General features: G+C 43.7%; 1 protein-coding gene across 1 annotated transcript in view; it reads right to left on the reverse strand.

Annotated features, from left to right (window-relative positions):
• LOC128711088 (discoidin domain-containing receptor tyrosine kinase B) overlaps window positions 1-22932 on the reverse strand; it is a 118292-nt gene extending 95360 nt beyond the window's left edge. Inside the window, exon 1 of the mRNA XM_053805951.1 lies at window positions 22818-22932. Within this exon, the coding sequence (XP_053661926.1) occupies window positions 22818-22932 (115 nt within the window). The remainder of the gene's footprint in view (window positions 1-22817) is intronic.
• Between the last annotated feature and the right edge of the window lie 1754 nt (window positions 22933-24686).

The following is a 24686-nucleotide window of genomic DNA, read 5'->3' on the forward strand; positions in this document are numbered from 1 at the left end:
GTCATCATTAAATTCGAATCGTCTGCGGTGTGATGCTCCCGTGGTCCCGATGCTGTGGACGTGGTCGAGATGAAATGGAAGATCACCACACGACGCGTTCGCAAACAGACACACAAACAAATCCTTAATTTCTGCGAAGTTTGTCGGAAAGTTTGATGTCTGTATAATTGCCACACTCATGGTTTCACGGTTTCGAAACGATCGCACACAGACACAGCAGCTGCCATCATTACAACCGCTCGTTGGTGGGAGAATCGGAATAAAGGGCTATTGATATCAGCGACCCCGCGCATGCTGCTTCGGCACAAAGCTTGAAACAATGAGTTCTGGAATGTCCGTGCCCTCCCGGTCGACCTTAAGCCGGTTTGGGGCGCCAAAGGCTGCGAAAGGCTCGTGTTCGCTCATCACTGAAAACATCAATATCCGAGTGTTTCGATGCGGTTGTTGCGATGCATCGTGCTGGCACACCTCCAAGCATTAGTATGGAAACTAAGCCGCCTTTCAATCGAAAGCTTATCAGATTAAAACGTTATTCAAGCTGCACAGAGAAGGAGGCAGTTTTTGATTTTGAACCATCGCTATTATGATGAAGCGCTATGCATTTTGAAACTAATCAGATATATTACCATACCAGACAAAAGGCAAAACAAATGAAGAAGTCATCCAAAATGAATGCTCTGCATCGGATGGAGCAACGAAACATGCTTCATGCTATGCCAAAACCAACATTCAAATCCACTTCAATCATTCACTCTTTATGACTCCCATTTGCTTCGTAAAAACGGATGATGGTTGGTTGTTTTCCTTTATTTCTGTTCGGTTGTTCGCCCGAATTCGCCACAAAAAGTGACTTCCGTGGAGTGGCATTCTGTTCCACGTGATGTATGCGCTGTTCATACACCTCCGCTCCGTGTGCCCGGCTAAATGAATACTTAATGGTACAATTTCCATGTGTGCAGCGTATCGGTGTACTACACCGGGCCGGAAAGTGAAGTTGTGCATTACGATTCTTCTTCACCGAATGTGTAAGCACAATCTTTGATTCCGTTTTATCTATCTGTGGGGCCGTCCGGACATAAAACGGAACTATTGCAGCATGCACACCCGACCCAACCCGGAAGCGATTGTTCTCCATCAACACTTTCGGGGCCGGTTGGTGACGCAGAGCGTGTGAGCGGAGTTCCGGGAGTGGAGCTGGTCGCTGCTTCATCTTCAAATCGCACCAGTAACGACAGTTATTTGGGCCGTAACCCGGAGTAAGCGAAAGAAACAAAACCCAGAGCTACAGCCCGTTACGGGACGGAATCCCTTCTCACTGATGAACAGTATAAATTTGTAAATAAGTAATCGCGTGCCTAAATAAAATATGTATTTTTATTATTCTCGCTCATGCGCCGTTCGAGGCGAGGATCCGGTTTTCGCGCGCTTCCACCTGTTCCTGTTTTCCAGTTTGTGGAAAGGTGAACTCTGTGCTTTTATTTGCTACGCTGCTGGCATTCAATGTTTTCGCATTCGTGCCCGTACGGAGTAAGAAAGGTCCTACAACCGGCGCGAGCAGTTACGAAAAGCGACCACTGAACCATGTAATCGAGAAGGCTCACAGAAAAACACCTTCCCCCCTTTTAACAAAGGCCACAGTGAAACGCGAGCGTGAATGTGAAAAAAAAACAAACCTAAACCATGCCCAAAAGGTTTTATATGCTCCTTCATGGTCGCGTCACGGCGTCTAGAACAGTCGACGGATGAATGCCAACAGGAGATTTGTGCACGAAAGAGGACATTCGCGCAAAAAGAAGAATTTTACCCAGAAGAAAATGGCGCGCCATCCACCCATTCCGGACGGGTACACGACTTTCATCAATAATAAATTGATTTTCTGCCCCAGCAATTCAGCAATTCTTCGCTTGGAAGCACCAATTTGGTTGGCGCTCTTGTTGCACTATAACTTGGAACTTGTGGGGGAACTTGTGAACTTCGAACGTTGCATGAGACTACGAGAACCCAGGACCCCCACATCCCAGGCTCGATTCCACACAAAATAACAACAACATTCACAAACCGGGAAGAATAAATTATTCACAAGTTACTCTCCAACAACAGCGGCTAAAACACACCGAGATGGTATGCTTCGTCGAGACGATGACCATCACGAGAGAAGGAAGGATTTAGAGCTCGACGGGTTCACGTCTTTTGGGTCGAATCTCGTGCCGATACGCGGATCTTACCTGTGTGTACGTGTGGTATGAGCCACCCCCATTATGGTCCCCCTGTTGGCTGTCGGTGTAAATCCAACGCCGTGGAGCATGGGTTTTATAGGTCCTTCGGGTCGAGGATGGAAAGGTTGTGCAAGCTCGGACACAACCGAAACACGTACAGGACGTCATAAAATTGCATGACAACGGGGTTTTTTGTTGTTGTTGTTTGCTTCCTTCCGGGAATTAGAGGCAAAGAATGGGGGAGATTTGGCCGTTAGGCCTGGTGCGACTTCAGCACCAGTCAAGGATCATCTCGTGACGGAAACGGACATAAGTGTAGAACACAAATAATCCCAAACATTCCATCAGTTTCCGACCTTTCTTCTGACCTCATCTTGCCAACCAGCCACCCCCTTTCGGGCAGGATGACCCATGCTGTTGGGTAGTTTGGGCAACTTGGGCTAAGGTTGCCCTATCTGTCACCTCTACCGAACCCAACCCCCAAATACGACAGAGCGAATGTCCACAGTTTATTGAACCACTATAAAACAGGGTGGGAGGGTCGTACCCTTTTTTCCGGAGATGCCTTGAGGAAGCAAATAAAAATATTAAATTATCTTTCCATGTGGCTCTACCGTTGGAATGAAGCTCATCAAAAGATAGCCAGCAAGCAACGGAGGAGAAAAAAAAGAGACAAAACTCCAGTAAACCCAAAACTGGACCGGAACTGGTGCCCCGTTCGGTTAGCGGCCGGAGAGGTCGAGTAATGTTTACGGATATGAATTTTATAGCAGATTAATTCCTTTACCGTCGTCCTTTGGCTGGTGGGCGACGGTTAAGGAGGTGTGAGGTGACAGAAAGACAACTGCCGGTCGAACCGGTCAACCCAGCACAAATGGGTTGGTTGAACTTCCCATAAACAACTTTTGCTCTTAGTGTCCTTTCGGACGGAAGGCAATCAAATTGAAACCCTTTTTTTTGCTATCAGCAAGCCTATAGGGCCTAGACCTCACTGACGGGCTTTACGCACGATTTGGCTGAAATGTATGTGCAAATTTGACAATCGTCTGAAATGTGTTTGATTGTTTTGGGCGATGTCGTGATTTTTCGTCAACCATTTTTTCTTCTATTTTTAGCAATGAGGGCGATTCTCCTACACTTTCACAACAAAGACAATTTAAAGGAATGGACTAGGTGGACTAACCATAATGTTATGTTTATTAAGGTACGTAAGGTTTACATTTTAACATATTAATAATTATGGTAAATTCGGGCAAATTTTGCAGAGGTATATCATACATTTTGATTAATTTTTGGGAGTGCTTGCTAATTTACACAGGTCTTTATTAATAATTATTGAGACATTTTGTCTCAAGATTAAAAAAGCGGGCATTTTGTGGGCAAAGGATTGTCCAACATAACCAACATCTTTTTTTTAGATGCTTTCAACTTTAAATTTTCAAATTATCTGAGCTTAATATCAGTTCTCAGCGTTGGTTTGACCACTCCAAAATAGCTCGTAATATGCGATCAGCATCTGATCCCACCTTTTGCCGAGCTTTCTATATTCGTAGTTTTCATACATTCTGGCTTAACAGTCTTTGAGCAAACGATCTGACGCCTATCATTAGCACTTAACTTTATGTTAAATAATTGAGGTAGAACTTTCCATAAATTCTGGTTGCAAACTTGCCATTCAATTTAAGTCATGCATCTATTCTTGGAAAGCGCACATTTTTGACAGCATTCTATGAATCAAAACTCAAAATATGTACAGTCTAAAACAGGTTCGAATACTAAGATTAACTACTCACAATGCACCGCTGCAACCACAGCAATGCTAATAAGTAAATACAGAGCTAGGCATATAGTGCACATAAATAGCCGTTCAAAATAATGCCCATTTCATTATGTCACTGTTCCAACCAATTTGAGCTCAAAGGACAACAATTGCGGTTTGGAAGGTTCCTTTCTTTTACCCAAAGTCTCATACCACCAACCAACCAACATGGACGGTGTTAAAAATTACGTAAATAATCCCTCTCCATCATTGCAGCACAACCGAGCATGTACAGAACGCAAACAGCATTCCAATTACTTCCATTGTTTCAGTAATTTGCACAAACTTTGCTCCCGCCTGACTGACACCGTTTTCGTACGCTCGAACTTTGCCTTCGTCGTACTGCACACGTGGGGAACGAGAATCTTCCCTTTTGTCAAATCACTGCGACATTCATCCATTCCCTGACCGGCCGGGTGATGGAAAACTGGGATGTGGAAGCTGTCCAAGCAAATCAGGGACGAACGACCAGCGCACAATGCAATTACGGAAAAGGACAGTGCGGTGCGGAAAGGAGAAGAAGGAATAAAGCGCCTAGATGGCGTCTTTGTTCCACTGTCGAAGGACGACGGGAGAGAGCACCGGACAACTTAAGCCTCAGGTTGAGTGTTGGATGCATTTTCAAACCCATTCGACCACCGGACATACTTTCTGTGCAATGTATTTAGCAAATGTCCGAGGGTCTGACCCCCGGTGTATGTTTAGCTGCATCTTGTCGGCTGCATAACTAACGCTACTTTTCTGATTTGTTCATGTTTCGATAGGACAGCCGCCAGCCACTGGACAGGGTTTTGGTGCATGGCTGGGTGTTGGGTATTATTGCAACGTTGCACCCATTTTACCATCGGTGAACGAAGGAAAGCCACACTCGGCGTACGTGCGCACAGCAGTCAACTGGTATGTGAAGAAATATTTGACATGTTTATAAGTCTGTTAGGAAAACATTATCTTGCTCATGTGCACACGTGTGCGCCCGGTCCTCGTAACGATCATATTCCAGTCTAGTCCAGCTCCGGTTGTCCATCGTCGGGATGCATTCTGTAAGCTGGTATGCTTACCTGTGCAACAAACAAACTCCAAAAATGCATGCCAAATGTTAACGGTTTTCCGTTTTTGGAGGTGCAAATTTTCCCGTGCTGTGTACCGAAAGCACATATGATGCATGGGTGAGCAGATGTGGTGGAGACAAGTTTCCACCGCATCCAACACAACCCCAATACCCATTTAGACGTACTGCAACGGGAGAGTTTTTCTCAGCCACTAGTAACAACGTGTGTGGTTTTGCTATTCGGGAACAGTGGAGCGTGGTTTTTAGGTGCAACAAAATGCAGCATGTTGATGAACGGGGTTCAAAATGAATGTGAGTGGAACGATGTGCTGTAATTTTCACTCCCACCATAGCCAAACCGAATGGTGGGGAGGGGGCGAACCGTTGCCGGTGCTAGTGTTTAGAGGTTAAATTTCATGGTTCCAAACCAGCAGTTAGCAAATGCATGGAAAACATAGGTTTTTTTTTATTTGCTAACCAGAGGCCAATAAGATGGCTTTTGTATGAAGGGAACATTTGGACGTGTAAACTACATGTGTAGCTACAACATTCTATGTTTAGAACAATGTAGTGTTGAGTGAGCTGAGGTAATGATGTAATTTTCATTCGATAGTTGCTAGAAAAGAGTTCTTTGGTAGTGTTAGAGTGATGAAGCAGTACATACGTGAAAAAATGTCTCATTTTCATCCGATTGCAAAATAGGTTTTGCTCAACAAAATGTATTGTAGAAAATGAAAAAGCCATTAATTCATAAATTTAAAACAACCGTTCCTCAAAATGCTTTACTTCCTTGGAATGTTTTAATATCCTACAATATATTAACCGCTTGTTAAACCAAAATAGCTTCAGAAGGAAATTTTTTTCAACTCTCAAATCATTCGTACACAGCTCATTTATCCCAATGTTACCGCAGAAGATTAATAGGATTTGTTACCGCAACGCTGCCACACTGTAGTCAATCGGCCGTAAAATAAAGAAACCAGATTTGTGTCCTCAATTGAGCAGCACAAAGTACACAAAAGGAAACAATGGCGGAAATTAAGTATGCGTGTTGGGTTTTTTTTCCTGTTTGCCCAACCATTCCAACCACCACAGGCAAGCTTATTGCTTTGGGAACTATAGTAATGCCACCCGGAGTACAATGTTCACCCGCATCGGTGATGAAATTCGCCCGAGAATTCCATTTCCTACGAGGCACACAAGGACAAGGACAAAACAAATCCATTGTTACCGAACACCGCATACACCGAGACCCACAAATCGGACATTGGGAAATTCGATACGAAAACCAGAGGACCAGCTCATTCGGTGGGCACCCTCCCTAGCAGAAGGTGCAGAAAATTGTGGTCAAATTTATTGATTAATATTTTTCCCATCTCCGTGCGGATAATAGATTGTTGTGCCGAATGGGGCGGATGCATCATGGCGGTGTGATGGTGATGGCGGCAGAGTTGCGTACAATTGATTATATTGGCCCAGAAACAAGGATGTAGGTGAAGGAGTTCGAGGTTTAATTTCTGGGTCAATTTGTTTTTCTTGCTCGGTTTGTTGATCCCGCATGGTTCCCGCCAAAGGACAGGAAATTAATCGGATGTCGTGCAATATTGGTTCCCAATTGAGTGCCAAATCAGCCATAAAACGATGACGACAATATTGCGGGATTATGCCGTCAATGTCTTATTGTGCGAAAGCTCTTCCGGTTATTCGACAGAGTTGCACAAGATTTGTAGCTTACTTTATTAATAACACTTTGAATGCAATTCCAACGAGATTTTAGACGAAAGTTATGACGAACTATTTTTAACCAGCATCAAAGGTAGCTTTCTGTAGAGCTCTTCCACATCTTAGCCCAACAGATGCTTATTACATTTCCTTTGACTAAGCTAACTTTATTTATATCCCCGGTGCATCTTGAGGCGAGTACATCAAAGCCAACTGCATCCAAAAAGTGCAATAAAAGGCATCATCAAAGTCTACCCACCGTTGCATCTGTTGGCTTTCGGTACGAACCATTACACAAAGCAACATTTTCGTGCTCCACGAAAATGCTTACACCAGCACAAAGATTATCTCACCGGGCGCAGCGAGTGTTTCCGCCATCGGTTGGGAAACTGTAGCGGTTATCCTGCCCAGAAAATAAACTTTGTTTTCGGTACAGTAACTGTGCTGCTTCCTCCAACACAACAACCGATGTTCCCGGCGAGTGCAAAGCTCCAAACCATTGCGTCATTATTTCATCAGCGCATTTCGCTTTGTTTGAGCCCGAACGCCCAAAAGGTTCGCCCAAGTAAAAGCTCTTTAAAAGCACAAAATCACTTCTTGATGGGATGTGGCGTGTAAGATTATTATGCTACCGGGGGCTTCGGGATGATGGACGGAAATTTACTTTACCACCAAACACACTGTGTGTGTGTGTGTATCCACCCCCGGGAACCAAACGGTACACAGGTTGGTAGAAAGTTTCGCGTCCAAGTTCGCCGTCCGTGGACAGGGAAAAGTGATTCTAATTTTTCTTCTCGAAAATATTTTGCAAGCTTTCATCCATCCGCATCAGGTGACCGGCAAGCGAACACCATAATTATGCAAATCAGTCTTTCCGCACCGGTAGATTTCCGGTCGTGGAACTTTCGCAAAACCGCACGGTGAGAAGTTTGAAAGTTTGATTGATTTACACCATCCAACGTAGAATGGGTGTGCAGAACGGTGAAAGATACACTCCACATTATCGACCTCCAAACCGGAGCCAAATGGAATGTTTGTCTACCAACTGAGCGCTATCACAACATTATGATAGCAAAAGCCATTAGCTTTAGGCACCTCGAACAGGGGCACTACCGCCAAAAATTTCTACCCAACCGTGAGAAGCAGCCTGCGAGGAAGTGAAAATCGTTTTCCAAGCTGAAAAATTCTATTTTACGCCTCGAAACAATTGACTTTAAATGTCTCGCTTGTTTTTTTTTTTGGCTTGCTTCCTTTCCAAACACGTTCGGGTTGTCCCATGGATATGAGGGTTCAAAGGCAAAGTGGGACGGATAAACATAAGCGTATTATGAAACCGCAATTTGCATACATAATTGCTCCCGCACTAATTTGCATAACCATTGCCAAGGCAAAGGCTACGGGGAGGAAGGGGAAAACAGCGGAACCGATCGTCTCTTTCTTCTGCCGCAAACAAAACAAACTTATAAAAAAACCAAAGCATCAAAGCGTATAATGCGAAAGAGAGAATGAATGGAGAGCACAACCGAAAACGCGGCCAAGTGGTTTAGATTAAAAATAACAACAAAATAGCTAGGCGTGCCTATGATTATGATGATGATGGTGATGAGCATCGTCAACGTTCACGCCGGTCTTAATTTAATAATGTTCTTAGCCAATTTGCCTTTTGGCACAGGCTTGCTCTCTCGATGGGCATTCTTTTTCCGTTGTTATTGATTGTTTCATGCTGAAAATGTAATTATTATTTTCTCGTAAACCACACTAAATGTTTCAAATTATTAACTTAAAAACTGCTCCAGTGTCAGTAGACAATTTTTTCCGTTTATTTTCTAACCCAATTCCGAATTCCGGATCGTCTTTGAGATATGAGCGCTCTAAGGCTGGGCACACACGGGACGTCCACGTCCTGCCCACGTCCACATCGAACTTCGTGCAAATCCGAACATAAACGCCTATCCTTTACCGTACGCACGAGCGAGACACAATAGTCGCACGATCAGCCCGTATGCTCCGTACGCGTCTTTCTAATAGAAGCATATGTAAAATTCAGAGAGGATCTATTATCTTACCCCCTAGTTCCTTTCATAAACATTTTCTTTGCGTTTTGAGAGCCAGATATGATGTTCATTTTGCCTAGTCTAAAATTTGTTCATGTAATTATATTTTTCATGTAGGTTTCAGATAAACCATTGCAAATAAAGAGTTAATAAAAAAAAATAATATTGTTCCAAAATATCGGGAACCGCTTCGCAATATGTTGTGGTGTTTAAACATTTCATCACAAAAAAACCAATGCTTTTCTTCCTAGTTCTCACAACGGTTCGATCACAACCCATCTTTTTGCAATCCATCCTTTTTACTCTACAACAGCAAGGCTGCGTAAGCGGGTAAGAACAAGTCCACTGATCTGCTCTCGAGAGAATTATTTCCGAATCCTCTTTCACTTCGTGCTTTGTGGACGTCTTGTGGACGCGTCCACGGCAGGACCCAATTTTTTTGAATTTTTGTATGACTTCGTGGATTTTGGACGTCCAGTGGACGTACGTGTGTGCCCAGCCTAACAAAACTGCTCTTACCCACCCGAAAGTTCAACCCGATTAGTGTTCACATGGTCATAAACGTCCGCTTATGAATGTAATCCCTAATTAGCTTAAATTTATGCCACTGCTGCCGAGAGACAACGACGATGCTCCGACTCATTCCAGTGCGCGTTCGTCGAATGCAAATTCACCGCTGAAACGCTTTTCTTCTTCCTTCTGATGCGTTGATTTTCCAATTAGCGAAAAAACCCCAACCGAATCTTGGTAGCACACACAGGGAACATAAAAACAGCGCAAACGATTCTTGAATCAGGTCATTGTGTTGATCATTAGCAGATCGGCAAACCGATTGAACATGAAACCCGTTAAACATTGATACATTTCGGGGTCGGTTTTCGGGTTTCGATATCGATTTAGAAAACTGCTCCAAAATGAAAAGGGGTATGTTCGATGTCAAGAGATGAGCAAAGAGCAACACAACAAAACCCCACACACAACGGAAATTAACATAACTTCATCCATTAACAGGCGGCCAAGGTCAGAGTTTCCGTTCTATTCCTGGATCGGATTGGGATTTTGTTTTGGCGTTGGGTATTTTATGTTGCTTCTTGAGGAAATGGTGGTCAGTTGCTGCTGATTTCATTTCTAATTCGATTGCGTCTGGCCAAAGCTGGAAGGTTTTGTATTCGCGTGCGTCAATAGACAATATGTTCATCAATGCAGAGTTTCTATCTAATGATTTTATAAAAGTCTTTTAAGTTTTAATCAACTTTATAAATGTAATGGAAATAATGTTTTGAAGAATGTTTCAAGTTAGTCCGTCAGCTAGGTTTCGATAATTTTTTTTAGCTAATAACTGCTGGTATATTATATTAAGATTTTTGCTAGCGATTGCATAGAGAAAATAGAGTAAACCATTCATTTTTTAAAACAAAAACCACAGGGCGAAAATATTACCGGGCAACCCTGTATTTACGGATTGTTTAGAATGTTCGAACAAAATTAAAGTCAGCCCCACGCACAGATCGAAAGCCGCAGATTAAACTCTTCCAAACGAACCCACCGCCAGTTAATATTGCTAAAACAAAAGCAGATACACAAAAAAATACAAAACGCACACACATTCATTTCTCAAACCTAAACAAACACACATCCCTTCGGAATAAGCGAAGCGCATAAAACCAATTTCCACACGAAAATTTGCCCCTCGCCTTGCGTGCCCTATTAAAAACGAGCTCCAGCATCGTTTATTAAATTACACCAAATCGATTCCTTTATCGTCGATTTTATCATCATTCTCTCGTCGGGTGCCATGGCGTTCGGAATGGGAGGAAAACCGGGTGAGAAAAGTTGCTGACGATGAGGCGAATGAATTCGGCACCTTTTTCGGGGTGGATTGCTGGTGCTGCTGCCGGTTCATCCACAGCTGCACTACATTTTATTCCACTTCGGTACCGGCCAGCCGTTTATCTCAACAGCGGTGGGGTTTCCATATTCACTTCTATGCGATGAGAGATGATGTATAGTTATTGCAATTTCGTGCCACATACCTTCACTCCGCCGCACGGCGCACGCTGATCGGACGGGGTTGATAGCGCTCCGAGCTGCAATGCTTCTTATTGGCCGTATATCATATGAAGTTTTGGACTTGGTAGCGCAGGTTGGTGGACCCCAACCACACTACCCATTTTGCACCACCACCTACTTTGCAACATAATGATTTGACGCGACCCATTTCGGAGAGTCCAAAACTCTTTCATCCACCCAAAAGAGTGCGCCAACAGCAACAAACTCCCCTGTTTGGAGAGTGTGTGAATTTTGTCGCAACATAAAGACGGACACTTTCATTCAACCTCGTTGCACAAAAGCACAAGACACTGCTGCCTGTTTAAAAGTAGTGGAAACTTTTATTGAACGCAGTGATTTATTATTCTTCCACAAACATGAGTTATAGAGGACGAGAGCGACAAAGCAACGCGCCAGCAGAACTGGCGAATGAACTGCCATGCTTTTCGGTGTCGAAGTTGCGTTTTTTTTCTTTTTCCTCTCCGTTGCCAAAGTTAAAGGAAAGCATGAGCGATTTCCGCGCAAAGCGTAAGAAAACTTACGCCCTCAACTCCATGGATAACTCCTCAAACTGGTCAACGGGACGGACGGACGGGTTGCGTCGGTTTATCCTTTGGCCGACGGAAAAGTTGCCCAGTGCCCGCCGGTGGAAGTTCATTTCGAGCCAGAGAAGTTTGTTCTGCCATCTTTGGCGCGTTGTTGTTTATTTTCCCTTTCTTCTTTGGCTCGGACACGGATTTCCACGACCAGACGGGTTTGAAGCACAGTTGCAGTTTATAGCTGCAGCAAGTGCATCGTGGCATATGGGATGTTATTAAAGGGTGAATTGAAAAGCTGCTGCGCGTGCGATTGTAAATCATGCTTTTAAATATATCACCGATCAGAAAGGAGCAGGAAAACAAAACGCCATTATGAAAACCACTTTTCACATCTCTAGACGGCAGTATTATGTTAAAAATAGTCAAATTTAAAAAAAAAATCCTTTAATAGATAGTTCTTGAGCTCACTTGACGAAAAGTTGCGCGTTTGTTCTCATAAACTGCCGCTTTCTCCCACCAAAGAGTGTTCCTATAGCAAGACGGGAGTGGTTGGAAATTTATGCCGTTTTTAAATTGAATTTTACCCTACCATGACTGGAAGTTATGAATTTTAAAATTCAATCGAACTATTTATCTTACGAGCGAGAAGCGCGCTCTTCGCCAAACATCCTTATGAATCACGCGATGTTGGTATTAATCTAACTAGCTCCAGAACAATATCCCACAGAGCTGTGCTGTTTTAGGTGGAGAAACAGCAGCATTTCAGCCAGGGGTTGCTCTTTAAAACCAAGCTGGAGGCTACGAGATAAGCCCCGCAGGCTACGACGCACCTCGCACCGTTAGCAGCACCATAAAAGTGGGGCAAACGGTGAACAAAAAGGGTTCATTCTGCATTTGTCAAATTGTATTCATTCGAGATCAGCTTACCGAAAAATTTCAACCCTCCCCACCAAATTTCCCGCTGCGGAACACTGAGGACAAGAGGATATTTGACGACGTTTAGTACCCTGCGGCAAAACTGTCTGTCTGGTCCGTTTCGCGGTGAGTACACGCCGGTTTGTCTTGCACGCTATCTACCAGTTTCCAACCGAAACTCAAATATCAATCGAACGACAGTAAAACCTCCTTCACAACCTGATTCCATTTTCGGTGTCTTCACCGCCATCAATCACCCGGGAACAACCCCCAAAGGCGAATGCTCGGTGTATTCCTCGTGTTATTGAAAATCGAATATCAAACTCGATGGAAATGAAACAATTCACCTGTAAGGGGGAAGGCAGTGCCTTCCGGTGGTTTTTACGTTCTACGATATCTGTAGCGCTCAAGAAGGGCGATAGCGATGGGATGAGGTTTTTGGAAAGCATTCTTAAGAAGACGACGCTCGATACAACGGAAAGCAGGAGGTTTTGTTTATGGCGTACTTGTGGGAGGAAAAAAAAACCCCTGCACTACACTCCGTTACACAAAGTTCGTAAGAATTTCCCCCTTAAAACTGGAATCTCATCGCTGAATGGGAATGTTGGAGCAAATCTACCAGGAGTCAGCTCCAGCGATAGTAGATAGTAGACCGATTTGTTTTGTTTCCCGTTTTCCAATACATGGAACAGGAATAAATTACCGTTCGATAACTTGCAGGTGACGCGTGTATATGGTGCGGTTGGAATGTTACTGCGTTACTACGACTACCCACCCAGCAAACTGGGGGGTTTTGTGTATGTATGATTTTAGCAATAAATGTAACTTTATTGCAACTTTGCATGCATATTGCACCGTGCCAAAGGTAAGCAGAGCACGTCAAACGTAAGTATAGTAAGGATTTTATTTTTCCGCAACGTTAAAGTCAAGAATGATTTATAAAATAGTTTTAAAAAAATGTATCATAACCATGAAACCTCCCCAAAGTAAGAAATCCGTTTCCGTCCAACAAGGAATTTTGGGATCTTCACTTAAAACCTTTCCCGAATCTACTCAAAATATAGGAAAACATTATTCCAGGTATGCTCAATTACACCATTTTGTAACTCAGCGGTAAAAAAGTTGACCGGACGACCAAACGGCAAGGATAAGACACGATGGCAGCTTTAGGTTCGTACCTTGCCATCTAAACGTGTGGCAAACAACAACCAAAAATACACACAGGTTAGCATACTTTAGTAAAAAACCAAGGCAAACGTTCTGGCATCCCATGTTCCCTCCGTAGATGGGAGGTAGGTTTTTTGGTATTTTTGAATTTTTACAAATACCCTCCACTCGTCAAATACCCGCCCAGACATCACCACGGTGCCACCAACGAAGGTATAGGCAAGCATAAAAATTTAATAAGAATTTCTCCGCCTAGTCTCATGGCACTTCGCAGGTTTGGTGGAGGCCGTTTTTTTTTTACTTCTAGCAGAAACGATTCTTGTGAAGGGGAAATATTTTGTGAAAGAATTTTAATATTTCCCCGTAGGCGGGTATTTGTGTTCTTGCACACCATTTCCCGCACCTTACGGTAGACAGGTATGTTGGTAAATATGAAAGTTAATCTTTCTAACAACGTCTAAAGACCACTAATGCAACACAATGTTGCAAAAGTTTGCTTTAACAATAAAGATATAAGCTAAGAATTCAATGTCCAAAACTGCATTTTCGAAGTAAGTTGTAGCGTACAAATAATTCAAAACGCATCCAATTTGCTACATATTAACTGTCCTAATTTGGACACATGTACGTTTGTACAGGACACTAACCCTTCCCGCATTCGAAGGAAAGCGGTCCAGTACACATTCGCAACTGGGTCACTGCAGCTGCTGAATGATTCATTGGCTGCAATATGCAAATGCCGCCATCGTCAGCGCCGTATCGTGCGCCAAATTTCGTCAAATTTGTTAGAGAATTTTCGATTCGAATGCCCGGCCTCTGTCAACCGGGCCGGGAACGGAATTGGCCATTTGCACACATAAATACACTCACACACACGCGCGCTTGTTGATGCACAGTTGTGCACGAAGCGACGAGCAGGAAAAGGTCAGCTCGTGACATAAAATATTGATTTTCGCCTGACAGCGTTGAAATGACTGACTGGCTCGGAAAAGGACACACATCCGGCAGGGGAAAAAGGTGAATGAACGAGGGTGACACCGGTGGTGGAGCAAGGTTGAAATGTCATTGGAGCAGCAGCGTGCAACTGCATTTTGGGGAATTTGGCGTAGTAATCGGGTTGCGGGAGGAGGCCTGGCGCCCATCGGCGAAAAAGCTACGTTACTCGCGACGTTCCATCGATAGCATCAGTAAGCCGTCACGATTTTCACACAAAACTGCGCCGAAGCATATGCCGGGCTGGTTTCAGGAACAAGCACAACTAATGGAAAAAAACCCAACTTCAGCTTGGTACAAACGAGCGTTACGTTGCTTTTATCTTTTTCAGGGCTTTCAGCTTTCGTTTTAGTGTAGCTCGATTCACAGTGCCAAATATAGCATCGCAAGCACTGCGGGGCACAAAATCGGACACAAAATATGAACCAAATTGAATGATCTGCGATAATCCACTCACAGCTCCAGTGCTGCTGCTGCTGCTGCTGGAAATGGAACGTTTTGCCGATATAACTACTCGGTTGCGTATTATTGATGTGTCTCATTGAAGCACGAAGTCATAAAACATACCTTTTTTTCGCCGCAAATGGAGTTCAAAGTGCGGGAGTGTTGCAAATTGCTGAGTGAAAATTGCTTTCACTATTTTACGATGTTTCCAAAATGGTGATTGTTTCAGTGGTAAAACCTTGAAATGATCCATCCCGCTACTCGCTTCAATTGCAAGTGTTTTGGGAAGCATAAATACAGTATGCGATACCCAGTGCGAAACCCACGATGGCCAAGCATTCGCAAGTACGTTTTGCAATAAAAATATTATAAACGTGAACATTTTACCGAAGCTAACTAGCTAACCGTCTCGCATTGGGACTCATTGAAATTCATCTCGCATCGATGAGTAAAAAGCATTTCCATCATGCTTTCATTTCCTGACCACCCGGGCCACAGCGGACGGACAAAGGATTTTACTCTCGGTTTACCTTTTTTTTGTTTCTTAACGCATTAATATTGCTCTCAGTACCGAGCAAAAACCATCTTCCAGGAAAATTCATCCTACATCAAAAACAGCCAAGTACTGTTGAATAAACAATCCGGTTGGTTTTGTTACGTTTAAAGAATACAATAACCCTTTTCGGTACATCCGCTTGCATCTTTACAACATTGCACAAAGCAAAGGAGAACATTTAAGATGAGGATTAAAATGGAAGAAGAACCACCAAGGAGGATTTTCTTTTCCAATGGGTCGAACGGATCGATGATCGTTAGGTTAAGGGTTGTTTACAAACGCTTCGCAAAACTCTCTCTCTCTCTCTCTCTGTCTCTCTCTCTCTCTCTCGTCGGAATAACTTTACTTCCATACATTCCACGAAGCAACACAGTAGTGAAATCGATACTCAAGGAAAAAAAACATTAAATTGAATTAAAGAAAAAAAAACGTAAAACCAACCTTTGAAGGAAGGTGAACCAACTCGCTCCGGAAAATTCAACCTTTACTGGGCCGCGGTGAGGTGGTTGTTTTCCCATTTTCCCCACAACATAGCCGCGCGGCGTTCCAACATCCCTTAGCGGTGAGCGCACGTGAGACGCCGCTCTGAAGGGAATCGGGAAATTGAAATAAATGATTCATATTAGATGACACTTGACCGGTCTGAAACATAATTCAAGGGTTGGCACTAGCAAAACCCCGTAACCGTACGTTTCTTTACGCTCGCGAACGAAGAAATCCATTCCAACTACAAGCAGTTGCAAGCAAAAGGGAAGAACTGGGCAAAGATCCATCCGACCCCGCCAACGTTCCCGCCACTTTGTTGGGGCGCAGCCTATCGAAAGGGAAAATGGTTGATCCTATTTTTATGTGGTTTTGGAATTCCTTTATTCCCATTTGTCAATTACGTGATTTATCGGTCGCCATTGGAAGTTAAGAGGCGAAAGAACTCGGTCGATCGATAATGTTGTGTGTTGCTGTGGGGTGAACACAGCCTAAGTAAAAAGAGCAATTGATTATGTGTTGTTGTAAGTTAGGTGATTTAAAATAAAATATAACAAAACACTAGAGCAACCTACGACTTTTTTCCGAAATAACGGCCAGGCCATATATATTTACCAAGGTTGGTATATAAATTTATATATTCAATTTCTTTGGTTGGACTTTTGCTGATCTTAAATGCATTACCTTAATCAGCATGCGATAACTTTGTTACGTAAAATAATTATGAACTAGGATGGATATAGACTGGTCCGATAGTTCTAGCATCAGTACAATTTAGTTGAAGATCTTTAACAGAGTGCAACGAGGAATGACCTGCAAATATTCATAAAATCTTATTTGCATTTATTGTTTATTGCAATCGCACGCATTAAACTTGCGCATAAATTTAAAAAAATACCCTAACGTTTTACAGCTCTTCGTGAAAACATTCATACACACATTTAATATATTGTTAACAGACGTTTAACAGCCTTTAAAAGTAATAACAAACGAATTACTAATTATCTACATCTCGTTCAATATCTGGGGTTGAAAATGTAAATTCCTTTCCCAGCAATTAAAGCGCTCAAAGAAGGCACGCAAATACTTAAACTCAAAACATCAATTTAAGTCATCTGCAAATAAAAACTGAACAATAAACAAAATCCTCTATCGCATTGTACAGCACAGCATTGCCGTTTTTCCCACAGTCGCAACAAGACAAACGCACTCCATCATAAAGTGTTTGCATTATTTCATCACGCCAGCAAAACGGGCATCGGGAACTCGATCACAAATTTCATTACATTTATGATGTATTTTGATGGTTACCGATATAAAACCACGCAAACGGACGCAGCCCGGTGAGAAACTACACTAAAGCGAGCGCTTAATACTGGCGGGCCACTTTGTGCGCCTAGCTGAGCGTTCTGTTTGCGATGGACAAGAATACGATGCGAGCGGAAGCTGGCCAAACGCGAAGAGCCAACCAAACCATAATAAAAGAGTCGAACTTTGCCCAGCCGGCGGAGTACCCGGCCGAGACGAGGAGCGAAACAACAGTTTCCTAAACGGCACACCGCATCGGAGCCTGGAGGAGTTTGAGTAGCACCGGATTTACGAGCCCGATACGCGGGCTGCATCTGTCTCATTAAGTTGCCAATTTATTGCCCCCCAAAACTGTTCGGGATCGACGAATCAAGACCTTTGGCGTCTTTTTTTTTGTTGAGGGGTGTGGGGGAAGGCCCGGCTGGGACCAAGCTATCTCACCATGGGAATCTTGGCCCGGTCGAACGTACGAAAGCGGGGAACGCGAACCGATTTGTGGTAAGAAATATTGCACCCAGCAAGCCGTCGAAAGGGTCTGCTGATCCGGCCGATTGGCAAACACAAGACAGAAAAAAATCGCGAAAACCCGGTACGCTTCCCCAAATGGCGGGAGGGTGAACATCGATAGACCCGAAGGCGCGCTTTAGGGCATCGAAGGTTACGGTACCCATCCGGGTTGGCAGAGAAGGTTAGGAAGAGGGACCAATGTTTTTTTTGTTTTTGGGACCAGAACCGATTATGTTTGCTCGTTGGGATGCTCAACAAAATGTAATCAACCGTAGCAAAGTAAGCACCTTCGGCGAAACCGGACAGCGATGGAAGCCGCCCTAATCCGATTGAAGCGCGCCTTGCGTTCGGTGTTTGGTGGGTTGAGCTCGGTATAAAAGTAACAGACGGAATTGAAAGTCTCCCAAGGAAAGCGAGCGGGAAATTAAAAATAAAATTATAACAAGACACAACCGGCAGACCACTGAAGTGCGTACCAAAGCGCGACTAACCCAATACACAACCGTTTGGCAACGGCCGAGCACTGCACTTTGAAAAGGAGTGAACAAGTTAGGGAATGAACAAGCAGAGAGTATCAGATTTTAATCAAATTTTTCATCAAACTTTAGTCCGCTCCGTGTAATGGGATAAGGCTAACGAATTCTGCGAATGGTGCCCTTGTTAACGCCCTTTTCGTGGCTCGGAACTACCAAAACCGTGCACATTTGTGCTTAGGAAGGATGCCTGTATCGTTTAAAAGTAATAAATGAGTAAACTAAAACATAAAATGAATAAAAGATATTTAAACCAGTAAAATTAAACATAAATTCACCCAAAGAAAAACTTTGTCGAACTTAACAAAAACTTTAAGAAGTAACAAGAAAATAGAAATTGGAAGCATTGTTCATTAGACATTGGGTTTTAGGAGTTCCACAGAATAAAATAATAAAAAAGGAAATAAATTCCACCTCCTCATCCGGAAATCCTCACCGTACCCAACAAGTGAAGGATGATTAACTCGCAAATATTTCGCAACTTAGAAACCATAAAGAAAATTACAGGGCATGGCCGATTCGCCAAACGCGAAGGACTACCGCTGGTCGCAAGCACGTTCCCCGCATCCCAGGGCAAACATGATAAATGGTTACCAATTTTGGCCGAAAAGTTCAGCGGCATCTGTTGTAAATTATTCACTCATTTCATGGCGGTTCTGCCGATGCGCCGACCCGAACTCAAGAAGTGTAGCGTGCCGCGGGTGTGAGTTATTAAACATATTTTATCTCCTTCAATAATTACAACCGCAAAAGACTTTGTAATGATCAATTAGCGGCCATGCTAGAAGAAAATAAATATTACATTTGGCTCGCTGGTGTAATGATTTACAATGGTTTGTTTTTCCATGAAATCAAACTGCACACCGACAGATAAAGTACGGGCAAAACTACAATTTTGGGTAGCAGGCACTAGCGAAGAAAGTTTTGATCCTTACTGGTAATGGGTCATCCTGGGAGATTCGGTTGTGCCAAACTCGGCAGAGCGAATTAAAAGTCTCCGCTCAACTTTACGACCAATTTGTGGCTTTGCAGGACGAGCAAATTGGTTTGGTGTACTGGTAACAGCACCCAGTGTATTACGCGAGTGTGAGTGAGGTAGGTATGGTAAGCTCTCACTAAATACTACCTTCTTTCAGACAGTCAGGAAGTATTAGAAGCATGCAGAGTGACCGAGCACTGGGCACTAGATGGATGACAGACGGTATCGCCCAGAGAAGAGACGAAAGTCAAAGTTATCTCCTTAACCAGTGCCCAAGCTTCAACGCATACACACCGCACCAAACGTACTGGCACTGGTCAAGCAAACTGGGTAAGGAACTTTATTTGCATATTTTACCCACCGCAAACAGCCCGTCCGGTTTCGTCTAAAGCCTCCGAACATACGGTACCGCCCAACCGAAGGTTTCCACTCTTGTGCACGAGTCAGAAATCGTGACTTTTCTCGTAAAAGCAACTGGAAGAGTTGAAGGAAATTTTACAAACCTTACACACCACCAGCCTGTCATCCATCGGTCTTCCGAACAAATAATCGGCCGGACGGACGGTGCAAATGTTGTGTTGAAATTGAAATTATGTGCCACCCTCCGCTCACATGCCCGGCAGAAGGAACAGGCTCGGTTCGTCCAACAGGTCATCATCACCCCGTACCTAACTTCGCTGATGCAGCAGAGTAAACCTGGGAACTGTATCTTTTCGCTCGGTAAACTGCAATTCCCTCCCGCTCGGAGGTGCGCCGGAGTTTCTGGTGAGGAATTCTGATTCATGGCAAAAATTTAAAATGAAATGAAAAGTGATAACTTTCATTCCACAAGCACACAGCTCCTTCTCCGGTGTTACTCACACACGCCAGCATATTTCCGATGTGTAGAACGTGATGTTGAGTGAGGCTGACCCGGCACGAAAAAAGCCCGCAGCATCCACAATGTCTGGAGCGAGCAAGCGATCGTTAAATGAAGATGTTCACAGAAGGGCTCCTCGAGCACAACGGCCTGGGGAAACCAACCGGCCCGACATCTCCGGCTCCTCTCCGCGCACAGGTTGCAATTAGTAATGTGGAAATATGAGAGGAGTCCCGCAGTATCTAGCGGCCGAGGTGAACAGCCGAGGTAGATGACTTTCACAGCAAACAGATGGAAAAATATGCGCATCGTTTCCAATGCCCCACCCTTCTTTACAACACCGGGTTGGAAAAGTTAAACGGAAAACTTTGGGTAAATAAATAAAATCAATATCTCGCTCACTCGCCTGGATGGCCGGGTTTTATGGACCCAGTGGGGCCAGTAACCCGGGCAAAGGCACCGGAGAAGGCAGGCACAAAAGGTATGATGATTGGTTGCGAAAAGTTGCTCGTTTGCAATCCTTTTTCGTGGAGCATCGGCCACCATTGGCAACATTTTCCTTGCCACGGTGCGTTTCGATTGCATTCCCTCCGAAGGGACGAGATGAACTCATCCATTTTGCATCCTCACTTAGACTCCCTCTCCGCATGCCGGACATCTTGGGATAGAATTTGGGTGAGATGTAATCGATTTCCCAACAGATTCGTAGGTAAAATTTTCCCGAACTGCAGAGATGTGATGCGTTTTGAATGTGTCTAACTTTTCCTATCGAATCGCTTGCACGAGACTGAGAAGGTATCGAGTGCTAGCCAGTGCTTCTCGGCCCTGGGATGGCAGGCGGAATATTCAATGTTCCTGTGTCTTTGAAACGCTCTTCGTACAAATGAATCAAATGGAGTATAAATGAAACGTTTAAAATGTTTGCCAATGAGAAGATGGGTTCAAATGGACTTCTTAGACGAGTTCAATAATTTTGAATTTTGAGCCATGAATTTTGCAGAATTAATAAGAGACTTTATCATGAATAATATACAAATCATTCACAAAAACCCCAGCATATAGTTCAAATTCATGTCTGACATGACTAGCAACAAACGGCAGTACAATAACTACATTTTAAGTAATTAAGTTTGTCTCCGGATGCACCACCACCAGCTAAATCACAGCTTCCATGGCACCTTGCAACCAATCATTCCACGAGGAATGTCAAATGCACAGGACTACGTACTGCATATTTCGCTGAACCGGCTCAAAGTTTGAGTCCCACCACTCGTAAAACTTCCCCCCCCCCCTCCCCCGTACCACTCGATAAAGCGGATGGCGATTTACCGCAACCTCCACAGCAGCATCCGGTTGTGAAGTATGTGTGGAAGGTAAATTACAAATTCCGGACCTTAAAATTTGCTTGGCAAAATTTCTCACCAAATGAGCAGCGGGTATGCACTCGCGCTGGGAAGGGAGGAAGGGTAAGGACACTGGCGCGCGCGCACACACATCAAAGCGGTCCCCCTGGGGTGGTATTGGTTGAACACATCCATATGAACGTTCCACGGGCTGTGCGGTTAGAAGCTCATTTTCGCTGACGGCAAATTTTGTGCCCGCAGTCCTTCCGCAAGTGTTTCGGACCGGGCTGGGAATCGATTGGAGGAAATGAATTACCACCATACCTTTACTACCCATTCGACCCATCACTTCTCTCAGCGGAAGTGGGTGGGAGGTGACGAAGGAGGGGGAAGTAATTTGTGTGCGCGCTTTCGATGTGGTGTAAAGTTTGAGATGAGGTTGGTTTTGAAATAATTGTGCATGTCTTTTGCAATAATGAGGCGATCCGAACCGGTTACCGAAGCTTTTGCTCGACTAGCCAGGAGGTTGAAGGTGCCAGGACGGAAATTCGTAATCAATTGAAGTTGCTTGAGGTTTCCGCACGTTTGAGAAATACCGTACCGTTTAATAAGTCAAGTACATTCCACCGTGACTGATCGATGGTGCTGCTGGTGGCTATTTAATTAAATATACAGCCGTAAACTAATTCGCACGCAACATATTTGCTGAAATGTTGAAATCCTTCTGTTTCCATTATTACATTAAAAATTAAAAATAATTTAAACTACTGTTTTTTTTTTGTATCTGTCGAAAACGAAATTAAATTATGACACCAAGCTCATGAATAGTCAGCCTTTGCACACTCTGCGAATGATGCGATCGCATCGTTTCATAGTTCGTTACCATCACCGGTTGTTGATGGTGCCTATTTCACTGATTGATTAGGTTGTTTGACTAAATTATTATTCACTCGTCTGAACGCTGGCGCATCGTTTGCCAGCGTGCCCAGCCAGCACGACTAAACTCCAAACATCTGTACACGGTACCAGCGCGGACCGTAAAGAGTTTTTATCTCGACAACCGGGTTATTTTTTCCCTGTTGTCACTCGTTAAAACGCGCGATGCGATGGGTGGTTCGTCTCGGTGTGAAACTCCCCGCAAAACCTTTTCGGCACCGTCAACCGATGATAAACGCAACCGATTATTACCGACGGCTTAATGAATCTTGCGCTCCACGGCCACGGTTGAGAAGTAAATTTCATCAACTAACACCCGAAGCCGAAGGCAAATCAATCGTACTCACCTAGATCGAGCGTTTCGACGCCGACGAACGTTTGCAGAATCAGCAGCACCAGCGCGAACCGTATCCACCACGTGCAGGCATTTACCAGCACTTCCGGCGACCGTACCGCTGCCATGTTCGCATTCAAAAGTCGGAGCGAAAAATAAAACAACCGACGTCCGCACACACACACGTCGTCGTCGACGATTCGGATGCTGAGAAATCTGCGTACCGAACCCTCAAAAACCAGGTGTGGGCGAATTGGCCGGTCTCTTTACTAGCGGGGGACCGTGGGTTAGAAAAAGTGCTCTACTTCTCAACACTTATTGCGTACAGCAGATTCACTCGGTTTCGATAGTGGGCAAATCGATGCCCAAATATACATCCACACGCCTTTACACTGCCACATAAACACGGTATCACGCACTATCCTTCCTCACACACGCACTTTCGATGGTTCACGAAATTCAGGGCACGGCCAGACTGGATATGACGATGTCCAAAGCGATCAATTACGTGCAGACGTGGTCCTTCCGCGCCCTAGACGGTGGTGTCGTTCGACATGTTTATCTCCGGCAGGATGAAACCGGAACTAGTCATTTCTGTGGAAAAGAAACGGAAAGGAAAAACATAAGCAATGTGTACATCAATCAGAACTTGAAGGTGAATGCATCATGCTATATTGATGAAAATTCGTTGCGACGAGATTATTAAAAGTTCGAGTAAAACAGGAATCGACTTGTGTTAAATAAAAAATTGTCATTTATTCCAGAAATAATAAAAAGCAGTGCTTACTAAGTGACTTGGCGAGTGACCATTCATGATAATGACCTACAGATCAAGGTTGATATATGAAAGTTGGGATATGCGTACTGAGTAAGAATGGGTGAGAGAGTTCTATCTATCTCTTTCTCTCTTCTTGACGAAACGACCTTCTAAGGCATGTCTGACATTTCTGGCTTACTAGACTTTATGTTACCACGTAGTCAGTCCATGCCACGGGGGATTGGTACGGATCAAATTTTGCACCGGTCCTGTCCGGCGCCTCTATCAATATGCCACCGGGTTCCACGGCCCAGGATGAGAGAGTTATATCTTGCTAATGAGTGAGTTGATTTGAGTCTGCCGAAAGAATTGTCATAATAAACTTCCAATGTATGGTGCTAATCGAATTCTATATCATTTTGTTGTTCTTTTATTTAACCCTCTGCCTAACCTAGTACAGATTATTTCGTTTCGTTAAGCAGCTCTCTGTAAAATGACTTCTTTCAGGGAGTGAGTGTGTTATAACGCTCATGAGTGAGTTAACCGTAAAGAGTTTTAACTTAAGACTAACTCAAGTTCAACTTAAATGGAAAAATAACTCTTTAACGTTACTAGCTCTCTCTGTATCAATTCATTTAAGCGAGTTGTAATTTACAGCACTATGAACAGTTCACTACGAGAGTTTTTCTTAACAGTTCTGATATCTTTAAGCACTTTTGATTTTTATTTTCTATTTGTTAACAAATCGAATAATGTAAAGTTCATATGTTATTACAGATGAAGATACTTTAACATACACATACAACTCATCTGTTAAGACTAACAAACAATCACACTTTCAACAACACACCCAGCAGACTAACTACTCTTAACGACAACAAAATCCAACAGAGTTCTTTCCGTTTACTACAATAATTAAAAACTTTACGCTTAGAACCATAAACCAGCAGAGAAAACTAACCAGGACAGATGAAGGCAAAAAAAAAATTCAAACGGAAATGTGAGCCAACGCTGAACGAGTCGCTTTTCAGTTTGCAGAGTTCCGCAAACAGCACGCCTTGGGTGTGTTTTAATTACGACGAGTAAATGATATCATAAATTTTAATTAAAATCATCTTTACGATC

The sequence above is a fragment of the Anopheles marshallii genome, chromosome 3 (genome assembly GCF_943734725.1).
Source record: "Anopheles marshallii chromosome 3, idAnoMarsDA_429_01, whole genome shotgun sequence".
Lineage (NCBI taxonomy): Eukaryota > Metazoa > Arthropoda > Insecta > Diptera > Culicidae > Anopheles > Anopheles marshallii.